The 15931-nt window shown below is 47.3% G+C and overlaps 1 protein-coding gene across 1 annotated transcript in view; it reads right to left on the reverse strand.

Annotated features, from left to right (window-relative positions):
- Positions 1-7: 7 nt before the first annotated feature.
- The window catches only part of LOC103802507 (ankyrin repeat domain-containing protein 17-like), a gene marked incomplete at both ends in the record, with an annotated part of 34448 nt that continues 18524 nt past the window's right edge, over positions 8-15931 (reverse strand). The window contains 15 exon segments of the mRNA XM_009074989.1: positions 8-248; positions 710-859; positions 1126-1281; positions 1371-1818; positions 2087-2258; positions 2988-3104; positions 3704-3799; positions 4596-4758; positions 4955-5130; positions 5854-6067; positions 6505-6647; positions 7531-7676; positions 7836-7947; positions 8991-9142; positions 14650-15402. Coding sequence (XP_009073237.1) covers positions 8-248; positions 710-859; positions 1126-1281; positions 1371-1818; positions 2087-2258; positions 2988-3104; positions 3704-3799; positions 4596-4758; positions 4955-5130; positions 5854-6067; positions 6505-6647; positions 7531-7676; positions 7836-7947; positions 8991-9142; positions 14650-15402 — 3239 coding nt within the window.

Below are 15931 nucleotides of genomic sequence, written 5' to 3' on the forward strand. Positions count from 1 at the left end.
AGAGGGAAGGCACTGTGAGCGCAGAGGCAGTCTGAGGCTCGGACGAAGCAGCTACGGTGGTCACTTTGATGCCCACGAGAGAGCTGTTAGCAGCTGTAGTGGTGGCAGGTGCAGAGGAGCCTATTTTGGAGTTTGCGGTTGCACTTTTCAAGCGGTTCTTTGGAATGAGTTCGTCGATTTCCTTATCCGGATCCTTGATCAGAGCGTTGATCAACTGTGTGGCCTGGCGCGTCGACTCGGTGCCACCCCTGGGCAAAGGGAGGGAGGGGAAAGTGCAGCTTAGCATTCACACACATCACAGCCACAAGCCTCCAGCATGTGGTCCAGCCTGGGTTCTGTCATCCGACACAGAGCGGAACTCTCCAGCTAAAAACTGACCTTGGCTGACAATTACTCAAGAAGCTCAAGTTGAAAACTCTTAATTCCCCAAAACCCCAAATGGTTAAAATATTTACTTCCCTAAATAAACGAGCCCGAACACAGAATTTTCATGCTTATGCTTTGCCTTATCTCACAAACTGTGTTTTGTACCAACACAGTGGTACCAACTGGTGGCTGTACCCTCGTTTCCTAACCCCATTCATCTCCCCTGCCTCAAAGAGATCCTGCGAGGAACAATCAGACCAAGCCCTTTCATTTTTCTTGACAGACACATGTTGTACAATGAGAAGATCCCCAGAGGAAGGAGCCAATCAAAGACCCTGCTCACCTTATAGTGATTATTCTGTCTCCAGTTTTGTCCTTCTGTTTGTCAATGTCTATGTGTGCCCCTGTGCACTCCCGGATCGCGTTGATGTTACAGCCTCCTCTGCCAATGACTCTGGAAATTACAGTCGATGGAACAGAAACTTTCTTGGACCTATATAAAAGAGAAACAATGTTAAGTAGGAAACACTTCCACGGCACAAAGCTGTGAGCACAAAGCTGTGAGCAGATCAAAATGATCTTCTACCTCCTGATTCATGGCACGAAGCTGTGAGCAGGTTGGTCAAAATGATCTTCTACCTCCTGATTCAACCTATGCAGCAGCAATTTTGTGATGTCTATCAGGACCACTAAGGTCAAATCCAGGGAGAGCTACACAATGGACAGCAACAAGGGCAATGAGGGCCGTGTTCTCCTTACCTCCTCACAACTTCCTTCCATCCTTCTTCCCTTTTCTGACCACGTTTAGGACTAGCAATGGTTAGCTTTCCGTTTGGAGAAGAAAGGGGAGAAGGAGCAGACTTCGTGCAAGTAGACAAGGAATTACTCGTCACTTCATTCATGACTTCAGACAACCTGCAGAAGAAATTAAATGCTGTGATTATGGGGAGGAAGGAACCCCAAAGGATGAGTTGCATTTCGCATTCATGGTCCCAGGAACTTACTTTATGGATGACTTGCCAGGAACTGCTTTCCTCTCATCCTTGGGACAAGTGACAAGCACCGAGGGTTGCTTTTTGTTGCTCTGCGTGTTAGTAACGGCTGTAGAAGAATGATTGTCACTTTTGTGGCTGCTGTTGCTATTGCTGCTTTCGTCACTACAGCTGGAGATCCTCATGTTGTCACTGTCACCACTCTCACTGGTGCTGCTGCTCTTGGATTCCCCGTTCACCTTCTCGGGTTGGCTGTAGGAAATGGGGAGCTGATCGTCAAATATAATCTGCACGTTGTCAGGGGTTACTTTGTTCTTCCTGTTTTTCCTCTTGGAGCTTGTGGTGCTGATGGTGTTATTCCTCTTCCCATGGGAACCTGCTAATGTTGTCCAGGTGGCAGATATACCTATGGTGGTGGTGGTGGTAGCACTGGGAGGCTCCATCGGGACCTCGGGATCATCTGATGGAAGAGTGGAAAAAAAACCAGGAGTAATTTAGCTGGTTTAAGGAAGTTTCTGTGGTTTGGGTTTCCAAGTCGCACCTGTCCTACCGAATGACTCAGGAGCAGCTTTACAAGGCTCCAAAACACATACAACACCACTAACCATGCAGATATCAATAAATCTGTTATGGATGTCCTAATGTGGAGCCTCTCCCCTGTTTACACCAACTCACACAGAATTCCACTCTTCTCCTGGAATAAATGCAGTAGCAATTTAACAAATCACCTTCAGCTTTTAACTTCTCTTTCTCCTGAGCAGCTTGAAGTTCAAAATTCTCTTTATTTTTTGCTTCTATTTCTTCTAGTTTTCGCCTTTGTTCTTCTTTTTTCTTCCTCCTTTTCTCCTTTCTCTTCTCTCTTTTGGCAGCCAAAGCCAATCTCCTGCTTTCTTCCCTTAGCTACAAGCCAAGCACATGGATCAGCATTACCAGATGTCCCACGCGTTTCAGGAAACCCAAACGCTTCGTTTCCTCGGGCTTGGGATCCTCTGTTCTATTTCTCTTACACCACTATGGATCCCAATGAATTAGTACTTTTTTAAGACACAAAATCTATTTCTATTACACCACTATGGATCCCACTGAATTAGTACTTTTTTAAGACACAAAACAGTGTTTAGACCTAAAATCCATACTAGTATGACGACAAAATGCCCATCTGCCTTGCACTTGACAAAACCACATATTCAGGAATCCTTTTGTACAACATTATCCCAGAGAAAATACTCATTTGATCCAATTTCTCTGAGTAACAGCAAAGATTACACCACTATGGATCCCACTGAATTAGTACTTTTTTAAGACACAAAACAGTGTTTAGACCTAAAATCCATACTAGTATGACGACAAAATGCCCATCTGCCTTGCACTTGACAAAACCACATATTCAGGAATCCTTTTGTACAACATTATCCCAGAGAAAATACTCATTTGATCCAATTTCTCTGAGTAACAGCAAAGCTCAAAGATTAGCTGAATGAGATGCTCAGCTCTAGACACTCCAATTATGGTAACTACACACATTCCCACACCTCAGTACCTCCCTTCCCCGACCCTATCAGCTTGAAGGAAGGGGAAATTGGGATTTTATCACGACAATATCCCCAGCTCTAAGCTCTTCCCACTTGCCTTCTCCAGGTCCAGCTCCTCCAGCAGAATGCTTGCGTTTTTGTTGGCTTCTGCAGCCTGTCTGTCTTTGGCTTGAACAATCGACTCCATGCACAGGTGGCACTTCTTCAGCATCTCCTGAAATGGGAAAGGACATCCCCCCTCAGTTTTCCAAAGGGTTTGGATGTATGACCTCAAGATTAACTCCTGTCACTTAGGAACTGCTGCACTACTTGGAGTTTAATGGAGAACTGGAAATTCCCTCCAGTAAGCTCCTCTTCATGCCCAGCCCTGCAGACTGGTATTCCAGCCATGGATGTGATGTGAAATCACAGATCACACAGAATCACTGAACCCTGTCCCAGTGTGCTATAAATGCACACTCTTGGCAGAAGTTCCTTCTGTTGCCCCCACCCCACTGTGAAAGGCCTCACAAATTCAGGCCAAATGTGCTCAGCAGGGAGGAAACACAGAGCAGTGAGGTAAGGGCTGGCAGAACACTGGAAAACAGGCATGGACAATAAATAACACCACCTCCATCACTCCTGTCCTAACAGCACTGAGGAGTCCCCACAGCTGCACATTGCCAGTCTTTTTCTGTTTTATCTGAAAAATTCCAATGGGCTCATCCTTGAGCTGAAGGCTGCTGGGCAGCAAGCTCAGAAGAATACACAACATCTGCAAAGCAGAGACACAACACTGCTCCCTCCCAGACACTCCCTGCCTTCCCATCTCACCTTATCAGTGATGGTCGCTATGTATCTCATGCACTCCGAGTCGGATGGGAACTGGTTCACCTCCTTCACCAGGTAACGCACGACCTTCACGTGGCCCTGCAAGACACCCCAGGGACAGCACACACTATCAGCCCTGCTGCTTCTGGGCTGCCAGCAAACTCCTCAGTCCCACACTGCCCACAAAACACTCGTGTTCAGCTCCTCAGCACAACGCTGCTCTCACGTGAGAGCATCTCAGAGAGGGGATTTGAGATCTCTCTTTCTAAGGAAGTGATTTTAGGTCTTTCTTTTAGATATCTCTCACCCTCTGGACTAGTGGGGCACATTTCTGCCTGTTTCTGACACAGGAGAAGGCAAGTAATGGCAGGACCTGGTCAGGCTGCCCTTACTCCAGCTGCACCTTCACAAAGCTCTGCCTGTCTCTGGGCAGTCTGCAGACACCCAGCTCTCACTGCCGCAGGCTCCTGCAGCCACCTGTGATTCCTCCAGCACTGCAGCACCTCAACTCCATTCCCTTGCTAACAACAATCATCTCCAGACTCAAATCAGGCTAAACTGCACTTTTTTTGAGCAAATTCTTCATGCTCTCTTGCATGAGGAGCCAGCTCTATTTCCCCCCTGCTCTATCAGACACACACACACTGCAACTTTCAGCCCTCACACACCAGAACCAGCCTCGGTAAACTGCCTATAAAGCAAACTGCTATTCTACCTTCACACAGATACTGCACAGGTGACACACATACCTATTTCTGAAGAGTCAATGCCAACTATTAAAATGAACTGATGTGTTTCTAAACCTGCAGTTTCAGTCAGCTTCATTCTACTGCTAACTGTGCAGGGATGACTGAGACAGCCCCAGCTAAGAGCCAGGCTGAACTTCAAGCTCTACCTTTCGGAAGGCTGCCATGAGAGGGGTTATTTTCCTGTTATCAGCTGCATCCACATCAGCTCCAGCCTGAACCAGCAGCTGGACAACATCGAGGTGGCCTCCGTTGGCTGCCAGCCACAGTGGAGTGTTGCCCTTCTTGTTCCGCACGTCGATGTGAGCTCCCCTGCAACGAGAGGCACAGCCCATCACAGCCTGGGCAAAGGAAGCACTCCCACACCAAACTCCACCTCGCTGCAGTGCTTGTGGTAAGTAAGAATTTGCAGTAATGCTTAAACACAGAACTTTTCCCATTTCCTACCCTGTCGTGTAGAAAAAAAAACCTTATTTCTCTTGAAGCTGTTCGCTTGCAGACACAGTACCTGCTAATGAGGAGCTCACAGAACTTGTAGTGCCCTTTGTCTGCTGCAATGGTTAAAGCTGTGTCTCTGGATGAAGGTACTGGGGGAGCATTGACATCTGCACCTTTGTCCAGCAGGACTCTGCCCACTTCTGCATAGCCCCCGGACGCTGCTTCCATTAATGGTGTCAGACCAGTCTGGGAGAGCAAGCAGGGAAAGAAGCAGTTAGTCAGGGGTGAGGGATATTTACCTGAGAGCCAAGATTTAATTGGACTTCCAGCAACATCTTTCCAGTTCTGGTGTATGGATTCCAGTTACCTGGCCAGTTTCACACCAACCTTGCAGCACTTTAGCTGGACCCAGGGGACATGAACTTTAGCAACAACACCTCACATCAATCAGTACCACACAGATCCTTTGAGGCTCCTCTGTGGCAACCATTAAGCATGTGGACCAGGGGAACAGAATGCCACATGTGCAGGATGTCTCTTTTTTAACCCCCCTCAGCATTCTTAGCCACTTTTCCAGTGAACAGCCTTTCCTCCCATTTCAAGAGACTCAAGCACACACGACCCCTTTTAATTCTGCATCGGCACTGGATATAAACAGCTCCAGACAGAAGAGATCAGACCCTGAGCATACCCAGGCCAAGATTCTGGCTAGTTCTGAATACAATAAAACCTTCTATTTTTATTAAGTTCATGGATTACTCCTCTTGTCACTGCCTGAAGGTGAATTAAGGCTTCAGAAGAAACACGTCTTTGGATTAACTGTGCAACCACCAAAACCCTTTTTCTCTCCAATATATGGACTAGAGACCTGAACTAGACAAGTTCACCTGCACGAAAGGTGAGGTGAGGTAACAGTGGGGAAGTGATGACAGCACATCTGCCTGGAGGTTTCAGGAGTTTGCCCCGTACCTTAGCTCTGTGCTCCACGTTAGCCTTTCTGTCGAGCAGCAGGCTGACCACCTCGGTCCTGCCCTGGAAACAGGCCAGGGTCAGGGCTGTGTTCCTGTTGGTCTCGATCTGGGCGTTGATGTCAGAGCCCATGTCCAGCAGCAGCTTGACAGCAGCAGTGTGCCCGTTCATGGCTGCCAGCATCAGGGGGGAAATACCCAGTTTGCTGCCAGTTCTGAAAGGGAAGAAAGGAAAACCAAAAGCTGCTTTACAAGCAGGTTTAGAAATGGGATCAGGATAACCAGTGAGGGCACAGCACTTAGCCAAGGCTGAAAAACCTGCTACACACCAACTATGACTGACCTACAAGAGGCTCTTCATATCAACGTTGCTTAGGACAAGTTCTTTTACCCAGACACACCATGAACACTGCCTTTTAACTGCTTTAGATGCAAAGGCATCTCTTATGAGGAGCGTAAGTTTTTCTCAGCCCTTTTGTTTGATCTGTGCACTGCACACCTGAGCTGTGCTCTACCCCCAACGGCTGCAACAGCATCACACACATGCAGACACACAGAGGGAACTGGGCAGGGAACACAAGGGGTAACACACACACTTCATTCACAAGACCCAGAACTAAAGCCACAGAAGGAGGGTGAGGAGAGGACTTGCCTGGAATTGATTTCTGCCCCAGCATTGAGCAGAATCTTGATGATGTTCACGTAGCCCCCCGAGGCAGCGAGGCTCAGGGGTGTGTAATCAGACACATTCCTGTGCTCCTTGTTTGCCCCTCGAGCTAGCAGCAACTCCACCACCTGCAGTGGTTTGAGAAATAACATCTGGTTTGCTCCAGAACTTGCAAATCTATACAGGACAAATGTTTTTCAAGCCTAAATATGCCATTAACATCTTCCATTTTAGTCAGTTGCTTCCCTATACTCCTCTCCTCCATGAACACATGAGGCTGCAACTGTGTTCCCAAAGCTACTGTAAAGTTTCCTTAAAGAATCAGACATGACTGCTCATTAGCATGCCCAAACCCATACTCCTCTCCTCCATGAACAGATGAGGCTGCAACTGTGTTCCCTAAGCTACAGTAAAGCTTCCTTAAAAAATCAGGCATGACTGCTCATTAGCATGCCCAAACCATTCATACCAAACTGTATAGCATAGTAAGGAAAACCAGATCTTTGTATGATTATTTCATCCATCTCTAAAGAGAGTCAGTTTGAATACAGTGTACAGAGTACTCCTGCTTTTAATCCCCTCCCTTCTGAATGCTCAGCTCACTCTCAAGTCAAACACAGTGTATAGAGTACTCCTGCTTTTAGTCCCCTCCCTTTTGAATGCTCAGCTCACTCTCAAGTCAAAACCTCCTCCTCAGACAAGAAAGCAGTTACATTACTTTATCTCATGTTCTCTATTCACACCCACAGTGAGAACATCACATCCCAACATCATCTCTACTGCCCAAAGCCCAATGTTTGCCCATTTGCTTTCCCCAAACCCACGACGTGGCTCATATATGGAACCCATTTGTGTAACTCTGAAAATGGGCAGCTCTTTGCACCCTATTTAAACACACCATCCTGAAATGGGATGGGAATGAAGTGACTAACTCCTCTGGAAGATCACTTGAGTGCACTGGCACGATACATAATTCACACACTGCTTTTAAAGACTCAGGTTTTACTTCACCTCTTGTCTCCCTCCCGAACAAGCCAAAGACAAGGGAGTGTCCTTGGTTCTCTCAGACTGCGCCTCAATATCAGCTCCATTATCCAGCAAGATCTCCACCACACCCACGTGCCCAGCTGTAGCAGCCAAAATAAGAGGAGTAAACCCTGCAATGGAAAAGGATGTTTGAAGAGTTCACAGCTGAAGTGACGTGAGTTCAACCACCAGAAAAGCCAAGCACACACAGACTAGGCTTACTGGGGTTTGTTCAGTGTGACAGACTGGAAGAGCAGGGAGGCTCTGCATTGCCACGGTGAGATACCAACCTTTCTTGTCCCTGTGCTCAATGTTGGCTCCTCTCTCCAGCAGGGTTTGTACCAGCTCCTCGTGGCCACCAGCACATGCCAAGGTCAATGCTGTGTCGTGGTTACTCTCAGTCTGGAACAAACACACATTACACACACAAGGTGAATTGTTGGGTTTGCAGGTACCTGTTGTATCACACATTAGCCCAAACACAGCTGCACCTGTAATTCTCTGCGTTTGATTCATGTTTATTGACTCCCCACAGATACCTCCTGTGTGCAAGCTCCTGACAGGATTCTACCTCTCAAGTCAGTGCTGCTGGGAGACTGAAAAAATCCTGACAAGAACTGAGATTCTCCAAGAATCATGACCTCACCTGTGCTCTGCTAACTAGAATAACTTCTTTGCCACTGCTTGCCTGGGACCTTTCAATGAAGTAATGAATTTTATCGTTAGTTCAGCCTAAGGCTTGGTGGCAGCACCAAGCAAGCCAAGTGCCACGAGCAGCTGAAGCAGCCAAGGCTGGTTTTCCAGAGGTTTCTCTCCCTTATTCCACAATGATCTCATGTCTTTCCTCTCCTCCACACTGCCCAACCCTTAGCCATGTTATGCACAGCTTTGAGCTCTGTATACATGTTCGTTAGTTAGCTTTTTGCTGATGGCCAGCTAGCTGCCAGTCAACACAGAGATGGCCTTTTAAAAACTATTTTCAATACAGAAAAGCCTTTTCTCTAGTGGAAGTCAGAGCTTGAACTATTTCCTCTCGTTAAAATCACAGAAATTCTTAGTTTCAAAACTTTCATACATCTGTAATTGCTGATTTTTCAAGCACAACCAGAAAAATCAATGTGCAACATTTCATTTTTGTCTGAGGATATCGGGCCAGAAAAATGTTGCATTTGCCAGTAGACAACTTTTCTGTTTCTCACAACCACTGTGACAACAAAGGAATGAGAACTACAAGTGTTTAGTCATGCAGAGACTCCTCTCGTGTTTGCTGAGCGCACAGAGGAAAGTGGGTTGCGACTCTCCGGGGAGCTGTTTGGGCTTTCTAAAAGCAGCAAACTCAGTCCCCAGACCCCAATTCATTATGCAACAGAGCTGTTTACTACTGCTGAATTATTGAGGATGCAGGAAAAAATAGCTGTGTGCACGTGAGAGAGCAGCAGGCTCACCTGGGCATCGATATCTATGGCAGGGTAGATGGGCAGCATGGCTGAAGGAGAGATGATGGGGCTTGGAGTCGGCGTCTGAGGTTGGGACACTGAGGTGGCAATGCTGTGGGTAGGAGTGTTTGACATTGCAGATGCTCTTCCACTCACTGCTGTTGGACAGAAGAACCACACTTAGTCAAAGCAAAACACTTCCCAAGCTCAGTGTGACAGTGCAGGGACAGTGGGATCAACTCCCACCAACAGACAAAACTCCCTAGAAACTTCTATTTTCCACAAAGAGATACATATATTCCACATTTAACCCAACCTTGGAACCTTTAACTCTTTGATCTGTGAAAAAGGTTTAGTGTATGCAATCAAAGACAGAGGTATGCATCAGACTGACACGGTTTCTAGAAGCCCACAAGAGACAACTGATCGAATTATTTATTTTAACCCAAAGATCTCTCCTACAGCAAGTCAGACATTACTTGGAGCAGGAATTCCATACCTTTGGAAGCAGGGCTGCAGTACAAGTCCAATCAACAGGTATCTATGCAATTCTTCTTAAAACAGCTTAAATATTCTCATACAAAAGTCTGTCCAAGCTTCACCCCACCCCCCAAGAAACACAAGGAGGAAGCAGCAGGGCAGGATGCTCACACGGCAGAACTCGCTGCAACCAGAGAAGTGGAAGCTCCATAACAGGCAGTTTGCAGAGGCTTTGCCCAAGGTTAGGGTAAGCAAGAGGCAATACCATGTACAGTGACGACAGTGCATGGACATGACACAGATAGCACCGACTGCTCCCTGGAATCCGGCCCACACACAGGATGTTCAGCAGTGCAGAGCAAACTTCCACCTAGAACTCCCATCTTCCTACTTTTCCTCAGGAGAGCTCGGTGTTTTTCTCCCTGTCACTTCTCCAGGTGTTTGCCAGGTGTGATAGCAAAGGAGCAAGTGGAGCACCACACACTCGTCCTGTCCAGCTGACAACACCTTTAACTGCAAAACGAATGGAAGTGTTCCAAGAGATGCCACAAAACCTGTACCCTAAGAGGCTCTGTGCCCCCACCTCTGCATGGCACCTGTGTTTTCCATTCAGTGCTAATTTAATCTGTGCATTTCCTACCCAGAATGCCAGCAATGAAGCTAATAATGTCACTGAGAGAAACAAGGAGTCCCCAGTTTTGAACACAAAAAGTACCATTAACCTTGTTTTTGGGAGCAGGATTCCAGCTCCCTTGATCTTTATGTTAAAAATGCCTTTTGCAAACTTATCTCTTCCAAGAAATCACACTGGGTATGGACTAAGAGAGACACACAGAAGCCATGCCAAAATATTCTGACATAAGGTCAAAACCAGCACATGTGTTTTAAGCAGCAGCTAAGAATTCCTGCACTAGTCCCAATAAAGGGACTGGAGAGCAGCTACTGTACTACAGGAGACACTGTGAAAGTTATGAAACTTCTGAAAAAAAAAATCACATTAAGAAGGTCTCAATTAGGTAAAGCCTATTTTTTACATCTGTGGTGAGGGGGAGGAAAAAACCCCCAAACAAAAAGGAGAGACCTGTTTAAAGCCAACACACTTCTGCCCACAACGAGGAAAACCTTCATGGTATAGTAAGAAAATGAATGATTTCAAGGCTGCTAGTGGAGGAGAATAAGCATGTCGACTGACAGTTCTCATCTGAAATGTTTTTCAAGTGTGCCCCAGCAATAACTCACAAATATAGCTCCTATCCCTGCTCATATACTAGTTTTTATGGGCAGTGATTTGATGAGTGATTTCAATGCCACCTGTGTGGAGTTCAAGTTGAAACGACCATGCCAAGGGTGATGAACACAACCTTTAGTCTTCAAACTAAAATAGTTCAAGTTTCCAATAAGCCAAAAGATTTCCACAAGTCTTGAGCACCAAGAAGAGTAACCCACTAGTCTGATCATCAGATCTGAACACACTGACAGGCCAATGTTTCTTCCACCTCTTGCTCCTTCACTCTAATGACTAGTGGCAAAATTGACCTCCAAGTCTGTACTTCACCATGAAAACATCATCACTTCATGACTGGGACAACCAAGTCTTCAAAGCTAGTTCACTTTGAGAATATTTCAGTGTACATCTGCCTTGGTATGGGACCAGCTACCTCTTGTTAGGTAACTAGGTCAAGCTTCTTGGTTGGAAGACATCGCTCCAAGCGCCATTCGACTACTCCAGCCTACGGCTTGGACACTTGTTGGGACACCAGACAATCAGTTTTGTGCTTACTGCTATTAGGAGCAGAGAGTTGCTCTTTATCTTGATTCTTTCCTGGGCACATCTCACCTTTCTCTTAGCTGGAATGACAGAAGGACACCCCATGTCACCCTCTCCCCACCGTGCCCCACAGCCTCACCAGTGGGAGAAGCATCTGGCTTACAAATCTGCCCCAAGATCAGGGGAAGGAACCAGCCAACTGACAGACTAAACCCTGAAAACTAACACTCAACATCTGAGCCAACAGGACTTTTTCCTCACTGACCTCCCTGCCCTAAATCAGATGTTTGCCTGGAAACAAGCCTGATGTTTCCACAGGACCACGGGGCTGTTGGGCCTGGTTGGGTTTGCTGCTTCCCTGAGTACTCTGTATTTTCACCCAGTGCAAGGTGTTATAGAAACCAAACACCTCTATAACCCCATTTCCTCTTCATGCTGACCGTTCTGTGTCTCACTAGAGCTGCCTGACTGTGAGCACAGCCTTGTTCTTACACACTCCTTCCTTATCTCCTGCAATGTCAACAGAGACCTACCAAAGAACTTCCACATGACACTGCACCAAGCCAAGACAAGGAACTGAATCAAAAAACACGTTACAAAAAATATACTGGAGACCTCAGCTTTTTCCAGCTGGTTCCAAGCCAACTCTCCATCCCTGTGCCCCATCAGCTCTGCCCCCATTTTCTCTGCTGACCCCTCAGTTATCACAAGCTGTGCTCCTGCCACACAGGCTCCAAACCACTCCGGAGCACTTGAGATGCAGAACATGCCTCGCATTACAACAGGCCAAGTTATGTTCTGAATTCCAACACAGAGTGTTGCTTCTGTGCACTGAGGGCTCCAGGGATGCAGGCTGGATGGTTGTGAGCTGCAGTGTGCAAGGTGGCCTGTGGCAGGCTCAGTCCCACACAAAACCAGCTCCAGCTCATCCCAAGTGGGACAGAACCTGCTTTTCCTGGGATGCTGGCACTCGACATTTTTTTCAGGATTGCGTCTCTGAGAAGAACTTGTAGTCAGTTCAGATTTTTGCTCATGTATTTAGACAGTTGCATTCAAAACTGACTCATCCCACAAAGTGGCTTCCAGGAATTCATCCCATCCAGGGCTTCAAGACTCTATGTGAAACTCTGACTCGACACAACCCTTTGAATAGCTGCGACTTATAAGGTTTACTACTAAAAACATGAGCTTTTTTCTCCATTACATCTTTAACACACCACCTAAGAGATGCAATGTTTCCATTCAACACATATACCTAACCCTAAAAAAATGCTTCTTTCCAGGAGCCTCACAGCAAGCAATGAACTTGTCCAGCATCTGAAGCTCAGGAGTAAACCCTGTGCTTGTCCTCAATTCCAGCAGGGTCAGAAAGAAGTCCAAAGGTAAAAATGAGAGAATATGTACTACTTACTCATTGTCTGCAACTAATTAAGCACAGAGATGCATATTAAGCCCAGTGTGCACAGCCAAGGTGAGGCTTTGTTTCTGTAACTGGTGCTGTCACCACAGCTCTGCCACAGAACTACATTCAAGGCACCTCAGGAACAGAATTTAAACCCACTGGAGCAACAAACAGAGCTACTTATCAAATATTTAGCTGCATTATACTGCACCCATTTCAGCTCCATGCCCAATTCTGATGTGTGGATTCAAGCTGGCACTGAAATTCTGTGCTCAGCTCTGTGTCTGCTCTTGCTTAAAAAACCCTAAAATGAGCCCCTTGATAGCAAGGAAGTTCAGACCTCACTGCCAACTGCACGTGTGCATGCATGCACCAACAAGTGGGACTGAGCAGGACACAAACATTCACTCCAGCTCAGACTGGAAATGCCTGAGCTGCCCCAGAAGGCATCAACGACCATCTGGGTACGTGGCAGGTGACCTGAAATTGTACCTTCTTAACACGTTACCTACAGTTAAACATATGGCAAATGCCCTAACTGCAACTTTAGGTTATATTTAAGCCCAACTGAAGTGCATTGCACAGATTCTTTATAAGCAACCAAGAACTGTAATTTCCCAACACTTGAATTGTTATGTGTCCCAGCAGCTCCACAGGAGAGAAATCTTCACTACCAGTGTATGACTAATGTAGCTTTGTCTATTTTTTAAGCATCCACTTCCAGTGTGTATGTCTAGGCTTCAACTCTAACACCAGATTCCCAGGAGAGAATCTCTGCAGGTCCTGAAGTTTCTGCTGTCTTGGATGAAGCTCTGCCTGGACACCAGGTCACTCACGTGCCTGATCTGCAAAGTGTTGTTCAAAGTGATTGAAACCATCCCCACCTGGCAGTTTTAGCCATTTACCATACCTTCAATTCACTCTGCACCACAACAACTCCTGCAGGACCAGCTCTAGGCTAAAACCTACTGGTAGACCTGGCACACACCCCTCAGCCCAACATGTTTCGCATGTTCAGATAGACAGCACTTGCAAAATACAAGTGCATCATCTTAGCCTTTAAAAAATGATGTCACTTGCTGGAATTGTACTGAGGGTGCTCCTGGCTATGTCCTACCTGTGTTCAGCTGAGGAGTCAAAGTGAGGATTTCAACAGCTACTTTAGCATGGAAAGGGGAATAAGTGCAACTGAGGCAGGTGTAAAGTACAGCAACACGAAACTCACATTTAAAACCTCTTACATTTTACCACTCAAGGCCTTAAAGCACTGATGTCACCGGGTAAAAAATTCTCCAAATCAATGATAAGAACTTGGTAAGGCTAAATGTGTTTCTTGCCGGCCAAGCAGCCATTTTTGAGCAGCCGTTTCAAAAAGTCTTAGGATTATCACCTTTTCTTTCCCAACAGAAGTAAAAGCTTCCAATACATAGACTATTTAAGTCCAACTAGAGCAGCTCTCAGTCAGAGGATAAGCTCACGGGTTCCTCACACATCACAGGCTTCATGTGGTGCTGCTCACAGCCTACTCCAAGTCAGCTCTCAGCTAGCGCAAGGACTAACGAGTACCACCATCACGTTGCTCGTGAGCTACGATCAGGCCAAAACACAACTGTTTGACCTTGGCATATCCCCCCCAGACTACAAAGAGTCAAAAATGCCACCTCCACCATACCAACCTGACCCACAGGCCCCAGTTAGCTCTACTCTGCAAACGGAAAAGTTAAAGCTAGTTGTTCCAGCTGCTCAAGACAGGGGTCAGAGGGCTAGCTGCCGTAGAGCTCGCGGGAATACACAAACACACACACGCACACACATAAAAGAAGTGGACATACCCTCAACTGGTCAAGCAAATATTATACCTGCTCATCAGGATATAAACCCACCTGCCATGATGTCATCCAGCGTGTCATTGAGCGTCTGAGCAGGGCTGGCTACCATTAACCCTTGCTGTGTTTCTGTCAGTATTCCTTGCCCCAGCCCTGCTAGTTGCCCTGCTCATCAGGATATAACCCCCCCTGCCATGATGTCATCCAGCGTGTCATTGAGCGTCTGAGCAGGGCTGGCTACCATTAACCCTTGCTGTGTTTCTGTCAGTATTCCTTGCCCCAGCCCTGCTAGTTGTGCTTGGCCCAGCACTGGCTGTCCAACTATCACACCTTGCAGTTCTGTAAGGTTAGCGATGGACCCCGGAGGTAAGGCCCCTGCCGCCAGAGGCAGCGCTTGCGGCACGGCCAGGGGCTGAATGGGGGCAAAGCCCGTCTGCGCGGCAGCCTGCTGAGGGTCATCCTTGAGCAGGATGGGGTCCACTTGCTGCAACCGTGCATAGTCTCCCTCTGAGAGCTGCTCTCCGACCCCCACGGGAGTCAGTAGTCCCAGGTGCTGGCAGGACTGCTGCTGCTGCTGCTGCTGGAGCTGGATTCTCTGCGCCTTCACCTCTAGGTATTGCTTTTTCAGCTGCTGCTGAGTTTTCAGCTGTAGCTCCCGCTCCACTTTCTGCAGTTCCTCCAAAATCTTTTGTTTCTTCTGGATTTGTTCCTCTCTTGTTTTGTTCAGCTCCTCAATCTTCTCTTTGGTGAGCTGGTCAGCGTGTGCCAATTCCAGGGACTGCAGCTGAGCGTTCTTCTCTATGGCTTCTTTTATCCTCTGCTCCAGCTCTGTCAACTTGCCCTGAGCCTCTTCTACAATGCTCTCTGGAGACTGATTGGTGATGTAACCCTGTACATCCTGGTTGTTTGCTGGCAAATGACTGCTGGACTTTTGTTTAGAAGCAGCTGTGTGAAAAAGAAACCCCCTCAGAACCAATGGAAGTGCATACGAACGGCATCCTCATTACAGAGCTACTGCTGGGCCGCGGGGGCACCCACAGCAGGTCAGGAAGGCCCTCCAAGGACACACCTACCAACTGGGACCCAGCAGCCAGACTGCAATTTAACAGGACACATTACTGCACGTACAGCCCAGATAGCCCCGTGCTACAGAGACAGATCTACTCCAACACTGCTCATGCCTGTGCCAAATGAAGCGATTGTCTCGAGCCGCTGCTACCGAGGGAGTGCTGCTACAGGATAACTGGGAACAAAAAGCAAGGACATGCTGCCTCTGTGCTCGGTGCTTTGCCTCTGGCATGGTGTTAGGACATAAAGGTATGCTCACGGCCCTGGAAGCACAGCCAGAGGGATGCAAAAACATCTCGGTGCCTGGGTCTGGGCCACCGCTTTGGCGGCCGACTCGGTACTCTACACTCTCTAGGACTAGGAATCCTCTCGCTCCAGGTATCCAGCTTGGCTCAGGTGACAAACA

The sequence above is a fragment of the Acanthisitta chloris genome, unplaced genomic scaffold, assembly GCF_000695815.1.
Source record: "Acanthisitta chloris isolate BGI_N310 unplaced genomic scaffold, ASM69581v1 scaffold21835, whole genome shotgun sequence".
Taxonomy (NCBI): Eukaryota; Metazoa; Chordata; class Aves; order Passeriformes; family Acanthisittidae; genus Acanthisitta; species Acanthisitta chloris.